The sequence below is a fragment of the Salmo salar genome, chromosome 13, assembly GCF_965601325.2.
Source record: "Salmo salar chromosome 13, fSalSal1, whole genome shotgun sequence".
Taxonomy (NCBI): domain Eukaryota; kingdom Metazoa; phylum Chordata; class Actinopteri; order Salmoniformes; family Salmonidae; genus Salmo; species Salmo salar.
This window is the reverse complement of record NC_138303.1, coordinates 101,364,933-101,385,892: the sequence shown is the minus strand read 5'-3', so window position 1 is coordinate 101,385,892 and position 20,960 is coordinate 101,364,933. Positions and strand designations below refer to the sequence as shown.

Below are 20,960 nucleotides of genomic sequence, written 5' to 3'. Positions count from 1 at the left end.
GAAGTTAACATTCATACAGTCATCATTCACAACAACACCTGCTTTTATTTCTCAATATGCAATATTCTTTTCAATTTCGCCTCATGTATGTCAGGTCAAATCACAGCTGTGACATTTGACAGGGTATGCATCCCAAATGGCACCCTATTCCCTCTTCCCTATTTAGTGCATTATTTTTTACCAAGGACTGGGCCCATAGGGCTCTGGTCAAAAATAGTTCACTGAAGGGAATAGGGTGCCATTTTGGACGCTTACAAGGAAATAGCACAGATGTGCTACCATTCAGCCGTTGGCTACCATGCACCCAACAGTTGTCCAGTACTAGCTTACAGTACGACAGTTGCGGCAGTTGATGTAGTTTCTAAAAAGAACCGTTGTAACACTATAACAGACCTGTGGAGCAGTGCTCTGAATAATCTGTCAATCTGAATCAATCTACATGTGTTCAACAAAAACAGGGCTGTTGTTAGCTGTTGTTTTTTGTTGTTGTTGTCCGCTGTTAGCAATGATTACAGCATTGACAATGCATGTCATCTGAGCCAACTGCAACATCAAATCATCAAAGTAATGATAAGAATAGCAGGTTCCTGCTATCTGTTTTCAATCATTTTTATTCAGGCTTTAGTTTATAATGAATACAGTCAGGAGATGTGTAGTGGAAAGAAAAGTAGCAGTATAGGAGAACAATAGAGATGTTTCCTTATTGCAGTTCATAAACCTTAGTTTAGTTGGAGAGTGAGGTAGTTGGAAGCATGAGGTAGTTGGAAGCATGAGGTAGTTGGAAGCATGAGGTAGTTGGATGCATGAGGTAGTTGGATGCATGAGGTAGTTGGAGAGAGAGGGCTAGTTGGAGATCTGAGGTAGTTGGAGCCCTGAGGTAGTTGGAGCCCTGAGGTAGTTGGAGCCCTGAGGTAGTTGGAGCGTGAGGTAGTTGGAGCGTGAAGTAGTTGGAGCCCTGAGGTAGTTGGAGCCCTGAGGTAGTTGGAGCATGAGGTAGTTGGAGCGTGAGGTAGTTGGAGGCTGAGGTAGTTGGAGAGAGTGAGCTAGTTGGAGTGTGAGGTAGTTCGAGCCTGAAGTAGTTGGAAGCGTGAGGTAGTTGGAAGCGTGAGGTAGTTGGAGGGTGAGGTAATAGTTGGAGAGTGAGGTAATAGTTGGAGAGTGAGGTAATAGTTGGAGAGTGAGGTAGTAGTTGGAGAGTGAGGTAGTAGTTGGAGAGTGAGGTAGTAGTTGGAGAGTGAGGTAGTGGGAGAGTGAGGAAGTTGGTAATGGGATAATCGATCAGAGGGGAGGAGATATTACGATAATCGGTAAGGGGGGAGGAGATATTAGAAGAATCGGTCAGAGGGGAAGACATATTAGGAGAGTCGGTTACAGGGGAGGAGATATTACAATAATCTTGTCTTGTTGATACCCTCCAACTCCCAGCTCTTCTGGGACATTCTGAGCTCTTCCATTTCACTCCCCAGAGGTTTCCCTTGGGTAGGCCAGTCAGAGAGGCTGACCCAGTGACAAATGTGGGTCAGAACTGAAGTAACTCTCTTCTTTCAGCTCTGTTCTCTTCTCTTCTCCCCTCTTCTCCCCTCCCCTCCCCTCCTCTCTTCCCTCCCCTGCTCTAAGCTGTTCAATTCTGAGTTTTCTATACAGTATCTGAACACTCCAAGCCAAGCTATGCCACTGCTGGGTGGAGGGCAGGCACCTCAATATTTTATAAGTTAACTCAGGCTCACCAAAATAGTTACTTTGTAAGCATGACTGGGAGGGAGAGTTAGTCTGACCTTCTGAAGAGGTTTTCCATTGGCATCTTCATAAGCTCAAAGCTAAGCAGTGATGAAGGCTACAGATAGAAGCAGGGCGTTGGTTCAACAGAAACTCGGTTACCTCTCTGTCCCCTGACTACAAAGAAACCAGATGTAAGCGGAAGAGGGCTACAGTACTATACCAAGGGTAGATTGGTAGACCATCACCCATTGATTGACAGTCACCCACAAGCTTATTGGCAGGGTAGAAGCTTGTGTGTGTGTTCAATGTGCATGTACGTGCATTCATAGGTGTTTGTATTTGAGTGTAGTCTATAATTGAGTGTAGTCTATAATTGTATTACTACCTGCGTTCACTCCCAGAGCCCCCCAAACCTCCTCAACACATGCCCTCTCCATTCCCCACTAGCTGTGTGCTAGTACACCCGTACAGAGTGGAATAGCCATATGTCTATAGGAATAGCACAGCCAGGGGACCGGGTCTTCTAAAATAAATAATAATAATCACTTTTCTAGCTACGGGCCTAATTACTCACTCCATTTTACTGCACGACCCAAGTGGCTCCTCCTTAGCAGTAGAATAATATGTTACCAACTATAGTGTACTCTTTTTGACCAGGGCCCATAGGGCTTTGGATAAAAGTAGTGCACTATATACGAAGAAAAGGGTGCCATTTGGGACTCCCATTATGATTTAATGGAGTACAGGCTGCCACTCTGACTGTCAGTCATATTTCACATATTATATTTTTTGACAAAGCCTAATTTAGTACTGTTAAAACAAGCTGTATTTACAACATGTGTGTGTATTGATGTTGCTGCTGAGTGCTGACTAACTCAGAGAAGATAGTCATCCTTTATGTGTGAAGGGGTCCAGAAGTGTAGCAGCAGCATCTGTGTCTGTCTGCGTCTCTGGTATATCAGGCGAATCTCAACACTGAAAAAACACACACACATTGACACGACGTAGTTACAACATATAAAATGGATGACTGTAAAGTGCATTAGCGACACAGAAAAAACACTTAAAAAAGTGTAGCTTGAGTGAATTATGACACCTCTAGGAAGAAGGGAAAGAAACGTGACAAATGTTGTTGGAAAGTAATGGCATTTTCCCCTTTACTGTACTGAACGTTCGGTTCCACACCTGATATGGAGTGTGCATTGACTGTTTTGTGTTATAAGGCTTGACTGTTGAAAGAGCCCCTCATTGGCACACCTGGGTTCAAATAGTACTTGAAATCTTTCAAAAACATTGACCGTTTGGCTTCAGCCTGCCTGGAGTGTCAGGTGGGCAGGGTTTGGAGTGACACGTTTTAGGACTTTTTTATTGGTTCCGTTGCACCAGGCAAGCTCAAACAAGCACAGTTAGCATACAGTATTTGAAATGATGTGAAATAGTATTTGAACCCAGGTCTGCTAATTGTGTTTTTCTCCAACGCTGCAGAAGGATTTTGGTATCAGCCGCGGGGAAGAAAACACAGAGGGAATGTAATTATCATAGGAGGACTTTTTAAAGCAGGAGTGCTTAGTGTGTGTTGATGGATAGACTTACAGTATGCCTATCCCCTGGACCAGGGCTGGGTGGCGATAAATCAGTCACTTTTATGCCCATTGTGGAGAAAGTACACTATCCACCCACACACCATAGTCCTGTGGACGCTCCAGGCTTATGTAAAATTTAGGTCTTAGAGCTGTAGTTGGAGAAGTGAATGCATAGAACACGTCTATTTTACAGGTTTATCTTTCAGTTTTCTTCATGTCCAGGCCCGTCACGGAGGAGAGGAGAGGACAGAATAGGAGAGGAGAGGACAGTAAGTGAGGATAGGAAAGGACAAAATAGGAGAGGAGAGGACAGAATATTAGAGTACAGGAGGACAGAATATTAGAGTATAGGAGGACAGAATATTAGAGGACAGGAGAGGACAGAAAAGGAGAGGACTGGAGAGGACAGAATAGGTGAGGACAGGAGAGGACAGAATAGGAGAGGAGAGGACAGGAGAGGGGAGAATAGGAGAGGAGAGGACAGGAGAGGCCAGAATAGGTGAGGACAGGAGAGGACAGGATAGGAGAGGAGGGGACAGGAGAGGACAGGAGAGGACATAATAGGGGAGGACAGGAGAGGACAGAATAGGAAAGGAGAGGACAGGACAGGAAAGGACAGAATATGAGAGGAGAGGACAGGACAGGAGAGAACATAATAGGGCAGGAGAGGTCAGAATAGGGGAGGAGAGGACAGAATAGGTGAGGAGAGGACAGCAGAGGACAGAATAGGTGAGGAGGGGACAGAATAGGAAGGGAGAGGACAGAATGGGGGGGGGGAGTAGAGAATAGGAGAGGAGAGGTGAGTAGAGAATAGGAGAGGAGAGGGGAGTAGAGAATAGGAGAGGAGAGGGGAGTAGAGAATAGGAGAGGAGAGGGGAGTAGAGAATAGGAGAGGAGAGGTGAGTAGAGAATAGGAGAGGAGAGGTGAGTAGAGAATAGGAGAGGAGAGGTGAGTAGAGAATAGGAGAGGAGAGGGGAGTAGAGAATAGGAGAGGAGAGGGGAGTAGAGAATAGGAGAGGAGAGGGGAGTAGAGAATAGGAGAGGAGAGGTGAGTAGAGAATAGGAGAGGAGAGGTGAGTAGAGAATAGGAGAGGAGAGGTGAGTAGAGAATAGGAGAGGAGAGGGGAGTAGAGAATAGGAGAGGAGAGGTGAGTAGAGAATAGGAGAGGAGAGGTGAGTAGAGAATAGGAGAGGAGAGGTGAGTAGAGAATAGGAGAGGAGAGGTGAGTAGAGAATAGGAGAGGAGAGGGGAGTAGAGAATAGGAGAGGAGAGGGGAGTAGAGAATAGGAGAGGAGAGGGGAGTAGAGAATAGGAGAGGAGAGGTGAGTAGAGAATAGGAGAGGAGAGGTGAGTAGAGAATAGGAGAGGAGAGGTGAGTAGAGAATAGGAGAGGAGAGGGGAGTAGAGAATAGGAGAGGAGAGGTGAGTAGAGAATAGGAGAGGAGAGGGGAGTAGAGAATAGGAGAGGAGAGGGGAGTAGAGAATAGGAGAGGAGAGGTGAGTAGAGAATAGGAGAGGAGAGGGGAGTAGAGAATAGGAGAGGAGAGGTGAGTAGAGAATAGGAGAGGAGAGGGGAGTAGAGAATAGGAGAGGAGAGGTGAGTAGAGAATAGGAGAGGAGAGGTGAGTAGAGAATAGGAGAGGAGAGGGGAGTAGAGAATAGGAGAGGGGAGTAGAGAGGAAGAGAGGACCCAGCTGGCTGCAGCAATGGTTGAAAACATCTTAGGGTCCGTCCCTAATGGCACCGTATTCTGTTTATAGTGCACTACGTTTGACCCGGGCCTAGTGCACTATAGGGAACAGGGTGTCATTTGGGACAAATCCTTAGTCTCGTTTCTGGGTTATAGAGCATCTTAGTTTATGTTTTTCAAGCAGCATTAGATTGCACATTAATTACTTGCTTGTGTTCACAACAGTCTTGGGAGCTATTAGCATAAGTGAAGTTGCCTGAAGGATTCTAGATGAAATCTGCGTTAGCATGGTCGCACGGCAAAGTGTTGGAGTCAGTGACTGTTCCTAGTGGTGCCTTTGCTCTAGTAATAAACGTGTTTGAACCCAGTCAGGGGAGTGACAGCCTTGCAGCTTTGCCGTCAGCTTGTCTCAACTCTGTGTCTGTGCGTTATTGTAAAGAGAAGTTAAGACTGGCAGACTGACAGATTCAGGATAAAGAGTTTTTAACGGCTACATTGCCACAGCGTCCTCCCTTTGATCATTGTCTTCACTGATTACATTGATCTTGGCTGCAGTCAACCCATGGTGCTATGCTTTTAATGTAAAGCACAAATGAGAGGGTTGATTGTTGTCAGGTCATTTTAGAGATGGGGATAGTTTGTCTGGCTAGCTGAGCATTAGTTATCCAATTGATACATTGTTTTTCTTACTGGCGTAATCAGCTATTGTCTTGCTGCAGTGTTTAACTGGATCAGCAGTGCTGCTCATGGCAACGTCATCTCGCCGAGTGTACTGTTAAATGAAAGTCAACCTCAATGTGACCCACCAGATTCAGAAGCTTGAAAACCCCATTAGAAAAAAGTTTGAAAACCCCATTTTGTTTTATTTCAGTTTTAGTTTTATATAATAACCTTGGGCTGTGAGCACATGTTCATTCAATACCCGTCTGTGACTGCTGCATAACATAGCGCCTCTTCAACACAGCATGTTCCTCTATAGATTGGAGAAGTGGGGCATGATCGATCAATCAATCAAATGTATTTTTAAAGCCCCTTTTACAGTACCAGTCAAAAGTTTGGACAACGCTACTCATTCCAAGGTGTTTCTTTATTTGGACTATTTTCTACATTGTAGAATAATAGTGAAGACATCAAAACTATGAAATAACACATATGGAATCATGTAGTAACCAAAAAAATTGTTTAACAAATGAAAATATATGTTTTCTTCAAAGTAGCCACCCTTTGCCTTGATGAGGGCTAGTTGGAGATCTGAGGTAGTCCACAATTATCTCCTTTGTCTTGATCACGTTGAGGGAGAGGTTGTTATCCTGGCACCACACTCTCTGACCTCCTCCTTATAGGCTGTCTCATTGTTGTCGGTGATCAGGCCTACCACTGTTGTGTCGTCGGAAAACTTAATGATGATGTTGGAGTTGTGCCTGGCCATGCAGTCATGAGTGAACAGGGCGTACAGGAGGGGACTGAGCACGCACCCCTGGTGAGCTCCAGTGTTGAGGATCAGCGTGGCAGATGTGTTGCTACCTACCCTCACCACCTGGGGACGGCCTGTAAGGAAGTCCAGGTTCCAGCTGCAGAGGAAGATGTTTAGTCCCAGGGTCCTTAGCTTAGTGATGAGCTTTGAGGGCACTATGGTGTCGAACGCTGAACTGTAGTCAATAAATAGGTTTCTCACATAGGTGTTCCTTTTGTCCATGCTTCACAGAGTTCAAGTAACAGACATAACTCAACATCAAGTGTTCAGAGGAGACTGCGTGAATCAGGCCTTCATGGTCAAATTGTTACTAAAGGACACCAATAAGAAGAAGAGACTTGCTTGGGCCAAGGAACACGAGCAACGGACATTAGACCGGTGGATATCTGTACTTTGTTCTGATTGGTCCAAATGTGAGATCTTTGGTTCTTTGTGAGACGCAGAGTAGGTGAACGGATGATCTCTGCATTTGTGGTGTGGCGGTGCTTTGCTGGTGACACTGTCGGTAATTTATTTCGAATTCAAGGCACACTTAACCAGCATGGCTACCAAAGCATTCTGCAGTGATACGCAATCCCATCTGGTTTGCCCTTAGTGGACTATCATTTGTTTTTCAACAGGACAATGACCCAACACACCTCCAGGCTGTGTAATGGCTATTTGACCAAGTAGGAGAATGAGGGAGTGCTGCATCAGATGACCTGGCCTCCACAATCACCCGACCTCAACCCAATTGAGATGGCTTGGGATGAGTTGGACCGCAGAGTGAAGGAAAAGCAGCCAACAAGTGCTCAGCACATGTGGGAACTCCTTCACGTCTGTTGGAAAAGCATTCCAGGCGAAGCTGGTTGAGAGAATGCCAAGAGTGTGCAAAGCTGTCATCAAATGCAAAGGCTGGCTACTTTGAAGAAAACATATATTTAGATTTGTTTAACACTTTTTTGGTTACTACATGATTCCATATGTGTTATGTCATAGTTTTGATGTCTTCACTATTATTATACAATGTCGAAAATAGTAAAAATAAAGATTTTTTTTGGACTGGTTCTGTATGTCAGCAGTTGTCACACAGTTCTATACAGATACCCAGTCTAAAACCCCAAATAGCAAGCAATGCAGATAAAAGCACAGTGATTACCAGGAAAAACTCCCTTGAAAGGCAAGAGTATATGAGCATGAAGGCCATATTGTTCTTCAAGACGTTCAAACATTCATAGATGACCAGCAGGGTCAAATAATTAACCACATTGGTTATAGAGGGTGCAACAGTTCAACACCTCAGGAGTAAATGTCAGTTGGCTTTTCATAGTCGAGCATTCAGAGGTTGAGACTGCAGGAGAGAGAGAGAAAGAGAGAGAGAGAGAGAGAGAGAGTTCAGGGTTCGGTAGCCGCAGGCAGAGAGCGAGTGAAACAGGTCAGGGTTCAGTAGCCACAGACAGAAACAGCATGATGCCCTATGAGGGCTGCACCTATCATACCATCACAATAACTCAATGATTGGATAGTGTTGCTCTGGCGAGCCAGGACTTTCTTTTGGGTAATAGCAGTCAATCACAGATCAGATCAAGCTACAAGGCAGTTTGCAGGCCCTGTAGTACATTACATTATGTAATGCTCACTCACATCCTGGTCTCACATGCTGCGAAGGAAGATACAAGTCATTCAGTTCTTTCTTCTTCAAAAGATAGACACACAGTTTGTCTTCAATAGCCCTAGATGGGACCAAAGTTATTTATCCATATTCTTCATTCACTTAGATCAGACCTAGACTGGACCAAAGTTATTTGTTCATATTCTTGATTCACTTAGGTCATTCACAAAGTTCCTCCATCGAGTTTGGTTCCATATTCAGGCGTATTTCATTAGGAATTAACTTCCGCCATTTTGTATTATTGTAGATCCACCAGTAGATGGGCACATTATCTTTCGGGGCCAATATGAACCACGAAAAACAAGCTCTAGTACGTTTGGTTTATTATTGGGGACACGTCTTTCCCTGTGGAGGTTGGTGCTGCACGTGTTTAACTTTACAGAAGCTTCTAGCTGCTCTACTTCCTGTGGCAGTTGGTGTAAATGTTATAGCATGTGTCCCAAATGGTATCCTATTCCCTATATAGTGCTCTACTTTTGACCAGAGCCTATGGGGCACTATATAGGTAATAGGGTGCCATTTAGGAAGCACCCATAGTCAACTACATTGTGCTAGCTGGCCACAAGCCCAATCTGTCTCTCCCTCTCTCTCAATCTGGCCAATTAATTCCCTGCCAGAGGAACAAGCTAATTAAAACAGGGACTGAAGCACCCCTACAATGTCACTACATGGAGTTAGCACATTAGGTTGGGTGTGCTGCTACAGTTCTGTTCTTCAATCTGTCTGGAGAGCTGAAAGACTATAGGCCCCATAGGTCAATATACTGTGGAACCAAGTTGTGCAGAATGGAACACAAGAACAGAACACTGGTGTTTAGTTTGGATTGAGGATGACTGTTAGTGTTCCATGCCATAGTTCCAGTTCACAAACAAGCATGTTATTGGCCTCATTAGACTATTATTTCTGCTGAATGCAGCATGGTCTGAATGTTTTAATACATCCAAAAGACATACAGTGAATCGTATTGAACTCTGGAGATGAGTGGGAGTGAAGTTATCCTGATGCCTCACTTTACCCTGTCTTCATGTACATATCTACCTCAAATACCTCGTACCTCTGCACATTGATCTGGTCCTCCCTGTATATAGATCTATTCTTGTGTTTTTACTTTGATTCCACTTGTGTTACTATTTTGTTTGTATTTTTAAACTGCATCGTAAACAATAAAGTCTACACCGGTTGTATTTTGCCATTTGACAATTTTGTATTTCTTTGATTTGTCGATGTGCCCTTGAGCGGGGCGCTTGACCCTGGTTGCTCCTGTGGGTCGCTCTGGATGGGAACATCTGCTTAATGACTAAAATGTAAATGTAAATGTAAATGTTGAGCGGCTTCATTGCAGGTGGATTGTATGTTTAATAATTCAATAAAAAAAAAAAAGTACTATTATGTAGCAACATGTTAAGTAGAGAATCTAGCTATTAGAACATATTATGTCTCTAAAAAACAAATAAAGCATTACCTTGGGATGTAAGTACTGTATTTTATTAATTTTTTTACGTGGGATTTCTATGGTTTAGAGAACTGGTGTTAAACTCATTTCACGGAGGGCCGAGTGTCTGCGGGGTTTCGCTCGCCCATGTACTTGATTGATGAATTAAGGTCACTAATTAGTACGGAACTCCCCACACCTGGATGTCTAGGGCTTAATTGAAAGGAAAAACCAAAAACCTGCAGACACTACGCCCTCATTGGAATAAGTTTGACACTGCTGGTTTAGAGCTAGAGAAATTAACTATGGTACCTGTAGGCCTGTTCTGCAAAGGTGGCTCTAACACGAGGAAAGGTGAGTTTATTGTCGAGGTTCAGTGGATGTGAGCCGCACAGGTATTCAGCATTAACCTCCAGTTTCCTCCACCGCACCATGATGTCTGTACATGACTGAACACAGAGTCAGTCAGAGATGTGGCTAAAGGCAGTGAAATGCCTAACTCTGAACACCATAATTTTTGTATTGTTTTTTCAAACTCTCTGTTCTTTCTGTCAAGAGGTTTTCAACGAGTCTCATCTCATTAGTGATGATCAACTCAGCTTTTACTCCTCCGCTCTCTTTTAGGAGTGCACTTCTCACCCTCAAACACTATAATTGAAATGCTTTTCACACTGAATACTCAACAAACAACCTCATGTACACTCATTGAGAGACAGTGATTGTAGGTTGGTCACGATGAGAGTGTGTGCGAACTACTAATGAGAGGTTTGCAAACTGTATGATTAACATAATACAAAAATCCCCATCAAAAGTAGTCAGTTTAGATATTTGTTTTGCATGGGCCTCAGGGGTGCGTGCTGGAGGTATGGAGGTCGTTTTGTGCCAACAAAAAAAGGGAGGGGTAAATATGTGTCCCAAAAAACTTTATTTCTGAGCTTTCTTATCTCTATAGGACAGACACTTCAAAAGCGTATTCCTTGTGATTTCTCCTAGATATAGGACAGACACTTCAAAACCTTATTCATTGTGATTTCTCCTAGATATAGGACAGACGCTTCAAAACTGTATTCATTGTGATTTCTCCTAGATATAGGACAGACTTCAAAACCTTATTCATTGTGATTTCTCCTAGATATAGGACAGACACTTCAAAACCGTATTCCTTGTGAATTCTCCTAGATATGGGACAGACACTTGAAAACTGTATTCCTTGTGATTTCTCCGAGATATAGGACAGACGCTTCAAAACCGTATTCCTTGTGATTTCTCCGAGATCTAGGACAGACACTTCAAACCTTATCCCTTGTGATTTCTCCTAGATATAGGACAGACGCTTTAAAACCGTATTCCTTGTGATTTCTCATAGATATAGGACAGACACTTCAAACCTTATCCCTTGTGATTTCTCATAGATATAGGACAGACACTTCAAACCTTATCCCTTGTGATTTCTCCTAGATATAGGACAGACACTTCAAAACTGTATTCATTGTGATTTCTCCTAGATATAGGACAGACACTTCAAAACCGTATTCCTTGTGAATTCTCCTAGATATAGGACAGACACTTCAAAACCGTATTCCTTGTGAATTCTCCTAGATATGGGACAGACACTTAAAAAACGTATTCCTTGTGATTTCTCCTAGATATAGGACAGACGCTTCAAACCTTATTCCTTGTGAATTCTCCTAGATATAGGACAGATGCTTTAAAACCTTATTCCTTGTGATTTCTCTGAGATATAGGACAGACACTTCAAAATCTTATTCCCTATGATCTCTTCTAGATATAGGACAGACGCTTTAAAACCTTATTCCTCATGACTTCTTTTTGACTGTCTGCTTTGCCATTCATGAATGTGTTCTTTAATGCATTTCTATGGGCTATAGTGGTAAAGGCCAAAATTCAGTATGTTATCAAATAATGTTTTAATAATTTTGGGGGATACCTACAGGGGTCCTACAATTCTAAATAAAATAGCTAAATGATCCATGGTATGACCAATTTTAAAACACGCCTAAAACAAGCATTAAAGCTCATTTGCCCCTAGCACGGTTCTGTAATATTTGTTTCTTATTGTTCTGTTTTTAATATCATAAGAGATAAGCCAACTTTATCTGTGTGTCTGTGTGTGTGTGCATTTGTTTGCTTGTGCATGTAATCACGTACCCCTAGCATGTGTGTGAGCGTTTGGTCATATGCGTACGTGCATGCCAATGTGTATGTGTGTGTGTGGGTTTTTATTGCAATCTAAACCTCCAGTCATAAGTCATAATCCTAAAAGTGTATGGAGCATGAACAGGTCTCTGAGAGTCTCTGGATCTAAACAACATGAGTCACCAGCTTGTTTTATTACTGAGGTGGTTCTAACAGACACAATCACAGATCAGATCAAGCTACAAGGCAGTTTGCAGGCCCTGTAGTACATTACATTATGTAATGCTCACTCACATCCTGGTCTCACATGCTGCGAAGGAAGATACAAGTCATTCAGTTCTTTCTTCTTCAAAAGATAGACACACAGTTTGTCTTCAATAGCCCTAGATGGGACCAAAGTTATTTATCCATATTCTTCATTCACTTAGATCAGACCTAGACTGGACCAAAGTTATTTGTTCATATTCTTGATTCACTTAGGTCATTCACAAAGTTCCTCCATCGAGTTTGGTTCCATATTCAGGCGTATTTCATTAGGAATTAACTTCCGCCATTTTGTATTATTGTAGATCCACCAGTAGATGGGCACATTATCTTTCGGGGCCAATATGAACCACGAAAAACAAGCTCTAGTACGTTTGGTTTATTATTGGGGACACGTGGTTCTAACAGACATAACTGCAATACAATACCCAATCTGACATCGTTAGAGCAAAAATCCTTGATCACATGGGGGCCATGTTAGAGGTGGTCAATGATTCTCTTCTCATCTAGTGAAAGTACTGCAAAGTGCAGCTCCTATTTGAATAGGATGGCGTGGTCCTTAGTGGTAATTCTTGACACATGGGCTTCTTCAATGTGACAAGAACACCCTGATTTTGCAGTGTTTGACTCTTTTGAGTTGATCTCGTATGGTTGAAATATTTTCATAATTTGGTTTATCAATACTTTGGTTTTACAACATATTACAGTTGAGTTCAAGTCACTCTGTAACATGTTTTGTGATATTGTTTTGGTCTTTGTGTTTTGATCTCTTCCAATAAAGCCATAGCACACATTAGTGGTGTTGGAACATAACAGTGATCTGCATTATGTAGTTATTTTACAGTGATGTTATTAGAATGGTGATGACATCCTGTGATGTCACCACAATGGTGTCGATGGTGTTTCTATCGCTGCTGACAATATTGTGTCAACTCACTTTAAGCATGATTCCTCCTTGATAATGTTCTTTGGAGGTACTATGCTGAGTTACTACTAGTCCAGAGCTCAAAGACTAATCCTTTGCTTTGTGTTTCATGTTTGCTTGATAGACAGCTGTGAGGGCCCACTGGTGTCCAACCTGCCCCAGTCCTCCTTCAGAAGCTCCTCACAGTTATCCAACAGCCATGGACCCGGCTTCGCTAAAGTCAACAGGAGAGATGGTGAGTACTGGACTTTTGATACATATACTCCTGAAAAAAAATGGTTCCAAAAAGGTTCTTCAGCTGTCTCCATAGGATAACCTATTTGGTTTCAGGTAGAACCCTTTTGGGTTCCAAGTAGAGCCCTCTGTGGAAAATTGTTCTTCATGGAAGAACCATTTTAGGTTCTAGATAGAAAAAAAGGTGCTAAGAGTGTACCATTCTACTGCAGTAGTTCTGCGGAAACAGGTTGTGTAGTCCCAATGGCTTTTTGCAATGCTTCACACACATTGACCTCATCCATTCCCCATTTCAAGTTGGAGTAAAGGATGGGAAAAATAATAAGGCATTGTTGGGCTTGAGAAAAGAGTCTGATATGGACACTGTATTGATTGTAGTTGTCACGCCCTGACCTGAAAGAGACGGTTTATTTCTCTATTTGGTTAGGTCAGGGTGTGGGGTGGGAGGAGATGGATTCCTGGTCTCTGGAGGAGTTGCGAGAGAGGATAGACTGGACTTGGGGGCAAGTATTGGAGAGATACAGAAGCCTGCCGGGGAAGCACGAGAGGCAGCCCCCAACATGTCTTTGGGGGGGGGGGGCACACGGATAGATTGACGGAGTCAGGGTTGAGACCTGAGCCAACTCCCAGTGCTTATCGTGGTGAGCATGTGCCTGCTCTTCGCACTCTCCCTCCAGTGCACCTCCACAGCCCAGTACGTCCTGTGCCTGCTCCTCACACTCTCCCTCCAGTGCGCCTCCACGGCGCAGTATACCCTGTGCCAGCTCTGCGCACCTAGTCTCCAGTGCGTCTCCCCAGTCCGGTGAGACCTGTTCCAGCTCCACGAAAGAAGCCTCCAGTGATGTTCTATGGTCCGAAGCCTCCAGTGATGATCTATGGTCCGAAGCCTCCAGTGATGATCCATGGCACGAAGCCTCCAGTGATGATCCATGGCCCGGAGCCTGTAGGGATGATCCATGGCACGAAGCCTCCAGTGATGATCCATGGCCCGGAGCCTGTAGGGATGATCCATGGCACGAAGCCTCCAGTGATGATCCATGGCCCGGAGCCTGTAGAGATGATCCATGGCACGAAGCCTCCAGTGATAATCCATGACCCGGAGCCTCCAGCGACGATCCCCAGTCCAGAGCCTCCAGCGACTGTCCCCAGTCCAGAGCCTCCAGCGACGGTCCCCAGTCCGGAGCCTCCAGCGACGGTCCCCAGTCCGGAGCCTCCAGCGACGCTCCCCAGCCCGGAGCCTCCAGCGACGCTCCCCAGCCCGGAGCCTCCAGCGACGCTCCCCAGCCCGGAGCCTCCAGCGACGCTCCCCAGCCCGGAGCCTCCAGAGACGCTCCCCAGCCCGGAACCTCCAGAGACGCTCCCCAGCCCGGAACCTCCAGAGACGCTCCCCAGCCCGGAACCTCCAGAGGCGCTCCCCAGCCCGGAACCTCCAGAGGCGCTCCCCAGCCCGGAACCTCCAGAGACGCTCCCCAGCCCGGAACCTCCTGAGGCGGCCTGCAGCCCAGAGTCTTCAGCGGCGGCCTGCAGCCCAGAGTCTTCAGCGGCGGTCGGCAGTTCAGAGCCTCCGGCGATGATCCATGGCCCGGAGCCTGTAGAGACGATCTATGGCACGAAGCCTCCAGCGACGATCCATGGCACGAAGCCTCCAGCGACGATCCCCAGTCCGGAGCTTCCAGCGACGGTCCCCCAGTCCGGAGCCTCCAGCGACGCTCCCCAGCTCGGAGCCTCCGGCGATGATCCACGGTCTGGTTCCTTCCGGCGACACAGAAGCGGGGGGGATCAGCGGGCTGAGTGGGGGCTACGCCCCAAACCAGAGCCACCGCCAAGAATAGATGCCCACCCGGACCCTCCCCTATAGGTTCAGGTTTGCAGCCGGGAGTCGGCACCTTTGGGGGGGGGGGGGGTACTGTCACACCCTGACCTGAGAGAGACGGTTTATTTCTCTATTTGGTTAGGTCAGGGTGTGGGGTGGGCATTCTATGTTTTGTATTTCTTTGTTTGGGCCGAGTATGGTTCCTAATCAGATGCAGCTGTCTATCGTTGTCTCTGATTAGGAATCATACTTAGGCAGCCTTTTCCCACCTGTGTTTGTGGGTGGTTGTTTTCAGTTTAGTTTTCTGTACCTGACAGAACTGTGCGCTTTCGTTTTCCCTTTGTTATTTTTTCTTCGAGTGTTTGTTTGATTCAAATAAAAAATCATGAACACGTGCCACGTTGCATCTTGGTCCCCTCTCTATGACGAGCGTTACAGTAGTATCCCCCACTGTTAATGCGAGACTGTGTTCCAGCCGTACACTGTGGTGTTGAGGCTCAGCTGTTCATTGCGGAGAGGGAGAAAAGGGTTGGGTTCCCCACAGGACTGTGCATAAAGAACATCGAAGGCAGGTTTCAGCAGCAGTAGCGCAGGATCCAGATGATTTACTTTGAGAGAGAGAGAGATGCTGTTGTTACCACATCCCTTCAGAGTAGCGTACCCAGCTGGTCACCTACTGTAGGTAGATATTGGAGTACTACATCACAAGCTCCAATGCAAGGTCGCCCACCCTTACCATCTGAATGGCGATTCATCCAAACAACAAAAATCAAGAGGGGATTGGATGGTATGCTGGATGCTGATATAGGGTTTGCTTGTCTTGCTTACAGGGGGAAATGCTATCATGGTGGTTCTTTGTGTGAATGTTTTAAAACGGGTAGGGTTTATCTATTTTGTTTCTAGTTTGAAAGCAGAAAATCATTTGGGAAAAGCAGGGATTTTTAGCAGCCACATAAGAGGGTCTGTGTGAATGATTTTTTTGGACTGTGAGACCAAAGCAAACTAAGCTTGTTGGATGCTGCTTCCGTGCTGTCTTTGATGGCTGTAGCAGTAAGCACACAGGGTTGGTTTTTCACTATTCCCATCTGAATTGATCTGGGTGGATCGATAGGTGTCTAAAACTCTATGGTATCATCGGTTTGGTATATTTCCCTGTGTTTGATCATGATGAAGTAGTGTCAGTCAGGTTACTTGTTTTAGATATCAGTTAATGTCTGCACCAGAGGTAGAAGATTGCTTAAAACCCTTTACACATGTGGAATTGGCCTATATGGATTGGGCTAAATTAAAAAAAAAATCTTACAGAAGAAATATGAAAAGCATATGCATAACCATGGTAGCAATTAAAAGGGAACAGTTTGGAGATTATGGGGAAATTACTAGACCAAGTATGAGGACACAACAGTTCACTTGACACAAGACTGAATCCAAACATTACACTGTTGATTTTGTGTGTTTTACATTTACTGTAAATGGTTATCAACCATTTATTGGTTGATAATGAAATCTTAAAATACTCTGGATACATTCGGTAACATGATAAGAATATTCCTAGAAAATGTAGCGTATGTGCAACATATGACAAAAAAAGTACAAGGGTTTGAGTCAAAGGACTAACGGGTGTCTCCAAGTGGTCCCACACCTCTCCACAGTGTTCACAGTTCCTAAGTCATTTCAATGCACTTTTATGACTCAAAGAAGATTCTTCAACTACTGTATAAGGTGTTTTTTCTTTTAGCTCTTCTAGCTGTGCCATTGACAAACTAGAGCAAACACAATTGTAGTTGTTTTGGTTGGAACACAGCCCTGCATCACACAATTACTGTTGTTGTTTACGCAATCCAAAAATGGTCCCATATAAAACGCAATCGGGGTGAGGCGAGCATCATTTGAAAGCTTGTTCTGTTGCCAACATGACTAGCTAAGATATAAAATATGATATTACAGTGTTAGGCTTTCACAAGGCAATTCAGAGAAACAGATCATTTTGGTGCGCATATAATTAAGTAATGAGTGCATTCAGGTGTGTGTGCCTCAGCAACATTCTCTCTTAATTTAAAGCTTTTCCCTCACTCAGACAACATCAAATTTGCAAAAATTGCCCAATTAGCAGGAGGGATTGGGCTAACTTCTTGTCATGCAAGGTGCTCAAGTTCAGAACGGCTGTCAGTCAAAACCCATACAGAGTTGTGAAGTACAGAGCCAGAGCTCAGAGGTCATGTATAGCATGTTACTGTACAGCCACTGCATACCAATTTAGCCATTTATCACTGACCAAATCAGACATTTTCAACCTGTATACGGGTACGAGTGTATAGGATTAAATTACATTACAATCAGAAATCACCATAATTGAAACCAGATTTCTGGCTGTAATGATGTAATTGCAACCAGCTTTGCTCTATGGGTGAACATTTCTAGTGATGGAGTACAGAACTGTAATCGGTTGTTTACAGGACATTGCAAAGATGCCTCTCAATAACCTCTCTTCTATTTGACCTTTGACTGTTTTCAAGCTCACTCTGTCCTTTCTGTGAATGGAGGAGAACCTAACAACATGTCATCCCAGAGGGTTGAAACGGTGATGCTGCATAATTTATCCTACGAAGACGAGAATACAGTGACTCTCAAATTGCTTTTTTTTACATGGCAGGGCACGAGACGACATAATCCCAGCTGTTCTAAGAAGAAATCAATGAATAAATGAATGAATCCATCTAATTTACATATCTGCCTGCACATGTTAACACTAAGCATCCTCTAGCTAGTGTTTCTCAGAGGATATTCACATAACTGATTCAATTTACTGACAAAATGAACAGTGGTAACTATCAAAAGCTTTAATACAGATGTAGAATCTTAACTTGATCACTGTTTTAAGCTTCTAAAGATAGTCATTTCCACTTTGAAATTTCAGACTTGATTTGCCCTATCGAAAAATGTATCAACCACTACAAAAATGTTAATTAATTATAATCCACATAGTAATTCACATTTGCTGTTGCTGGATTATTTTCCTGCTGTAGCAAACTGGTTCAAATTAAGATCTGTTCAGTCCTGCTGGTATTATATCTTCTCACCAGGCTTGTTTATTGAGAATGGTATTTCGTGATCTGACAACTAAGTTGATTGAAATAGTGAATTAAATATTCCCGTTCACCGATTGTAGTCAGAAAGCAGCAACATGAGAACAGGTGATACAGGTGGTGATATGATTCTATACAATGTATAGTCAGTAAGGTCATTGTATAAGAACATATCAAAATGGCACATTGTCTGATCCTTGCAAATTATATTGTTTGTCCTCAGATTGTCCGCAGAGTTGGATGGTCATCCACAGAGATCCTATTATGTAATTCTATGGGTTCACCCATAGATCCTATTAAATTACTTAATTAAGAATTCGAATTGCTAATTCTATGGGTTCACCCCTCTAGTCAGTCCGGAATTAGAATGCTTTTCAGACCCCACCATTCTACACATTCTATCTAAACATGCTGTGATCAGATATGTGACCATGTCCATGTAATCCAATGTGGAGAAACATGAAAGACCCATTGAGATCCAGTCAAGATCTGGTTAAACCACCTGCCTAGGGGTACAAGGATGCATTATGGAAGACCAGGTTTTGAACCATTATGGTAGGCCAGATTCTGAAGCATTATGGTAGGCCAGGTTCTGAAGCATTATGGTATCCCGGGTTGTGAAGCATTATGGTAGGCCGGGTTGTGAAGCATTATGGTAGGCCGGGTTGTGAAGCATTACGGTAGGCCGGGTTGTGAAGCATTACGGTAGGCCGGGTTGTGAAGCATTACGGTAGACCGGGTTGTGAAGCATTATGGTAGGCCGGGTTGTGAAGCATTATGGTAGGCCGGGTTGTGAAGCATTATGGTAGGCCGGGTTGTGAAGCATTATGGTAGGCCGGGTTGTGAAGCATTATGGTAGGCCGGGTTGTGAAGCATTATGGTAGGCCGGGTTGTGAACACACTGACTTTTATTTTCTCTCTTTCTCGCTCCCTCGTTCTATCCTCCAATGAAACAAAATTAGTTTACTTAATTCAACCCAGTTTCTCTCTCACTCCTTCTTTCACTATCCCCTTCTTTTTAATAACCTATTACACCCTCTCTTCTTCCTAATTATCTATCTTTCTCTTTTTCACTTTCTTATTCCCACCCTCTATCACCATTACTGTCTCTGACACTGAGGTATCCCTTTGAATACACAAAACTGTGTTTGATTCTAATTATGAGTTACTCTGTCTCATTTTTGATTGTGGAGGAGCAATTCGGACAACTTCCGTTCATCCCTTTGCTAAATGTTAATATCAGTATTTAACATTTAAATGGTTTCTTTTTTCATTTTTGTGATACTGACAGTTGTACAATTATATTGAAATATGCTTTGAAATTACATTTTGGCTGGCTAATTCCTTTTCTTGAAGTGAAATTCAACTAAGTGTAGACCATTCATTGAAATGAACTCTATAAAGAACTATTAGCTAATCATATATTGATCTATTTGTTCAATCAGCGATCCACTGTCCTCCGGTTTCATGGTCTGATTTGTCTCATCATGTCTTTGGAGAGAAACTGGTGGCCATTTTGGTCTAGTGAACATTTACCTGAACTGGCAGCTCAGCCAGATGCCAGCTTGGAATGTCCTATCAGAATGTCCTATCCTCCCTAATTCCAGTGTTTTCCCTCTGATGATCTGCCATGTTATTCATATGGCCATTATTAGACGGTTGGTGTCACTCAAGGCCCCACACTCTAAACAGGTATCTATTCCTTATTCATTCACTAGCAAGTGGAAAAACAGTACATTATTGATGAGTGAGTAGTCTGTTCATTAGACACGCATATGCTCTTTCCTGGAAATCTGGTATGACTCGCCAAAGTCGTGTCGGCCACAATTTCCCAATCTCCCCTCTAAAATAGACAGGGCAACACGTGGCAGTCCAGGCAAGAATGATTTAGAGTTACATCCAGAATTATTGGCACCCTTGTTAATCACTGGGGCGGCAGCGTAGTCTAGTGGTTAGAGCATAGGACTAGTAAACCGAAAGGTTGCAAGATCAAATCTCCGAGCTGACAAGGTACAAATCTGTTGTTCTTCCCCTGAACAAGGCAGGTAACCCACTGTTCCTAGGCTGTCATTGAAAATAAGAACTTGTTCTTAACTGACTTGCCTGGTAAAATAAAAAAATATGGTTACAGGTTCATCTGCCTCACCTAAACCCCATTCTTGTGGAAAGCTGCTATAGACCACCAAATGCTAACAGTCAGTATCTGGATAATATGTGTGAAATGCTTGATAATGTATGTGATATCAACAGGGTGGTATTTTTTCTGGGTGATTTCAATATTGACTTGCTTTCATCAAGCTGCCCACTTAAGAAAAAGCTTCAAACTGTAACCAGTGCCTGAAACCTGGTTCAGGTTATCAGTCAACCTACCAGGGAAGTTACAAACAGCACAGGAATGAAATCATCGACATGTATTGATCACATCTTTACTAATGCTGCAGAAAGTTGCTTTAAAGTAGTATCCAAATCCATCGTATGTAGTGATCACAATATAGTAGCCATGTCTAGGAAAACCAAAGTTCCAAAGGCTGGGCCTAATATAGTGTATAAGAGGTCATACAGTAAGTTTTGTAGTGATTCTTATGTAGATAATGTAAAGAATATTTGCTGCTCTGTGGTGTGAAATGAGGAGAAACCAGACACTGCACTTGACACATTTATGAAATTGCTTATTCCAGTTACTAATAAGCACACATCCATTAAGAAAATGACTGTAAAAACTGTTAAATCCCCTTGGATTGATGAGGAATTGAAACATTTTATGCTTTAGAGGTATGGCAAATAAGGTATGGCAAATAAGTCTGGCAGCACAACGATTGGCAAACATACAGCAAATTGAGGGAACATGTGACTAAACTGAATAAAAATAAGAAACTACACTATGAAAGAGAGATGAATGATGGTAAAAAAAACTTTGGAGCACCTTAAAT

General features: G+C 43.5%; 1 protein-coding gene across 2 annotated transcripts in view; it reads left to right on the top strand.

Annotated features, from left to right (window-relative positions):
- cntnap3 (contactin associated protein family member 3) overlaps positions 1–20,960 on the top strand; it is a 189,717-nt gene that overhangs the window by 25,423 nt on the left and 143,334 nt on the right. For both annotated transcript variants that reach the window (XM_045692517.2, XM_045692516.2), the window contains exon 2: positions 13,022–13,132. In XM_045692517.2, coding sequence (XP_045548473.2) covers positions 13,022–13,132 — 111 coding nt within the window. The remainder of the gene's footprint in view (positions 1–13,021; positions 13,133–20,960) is intronic.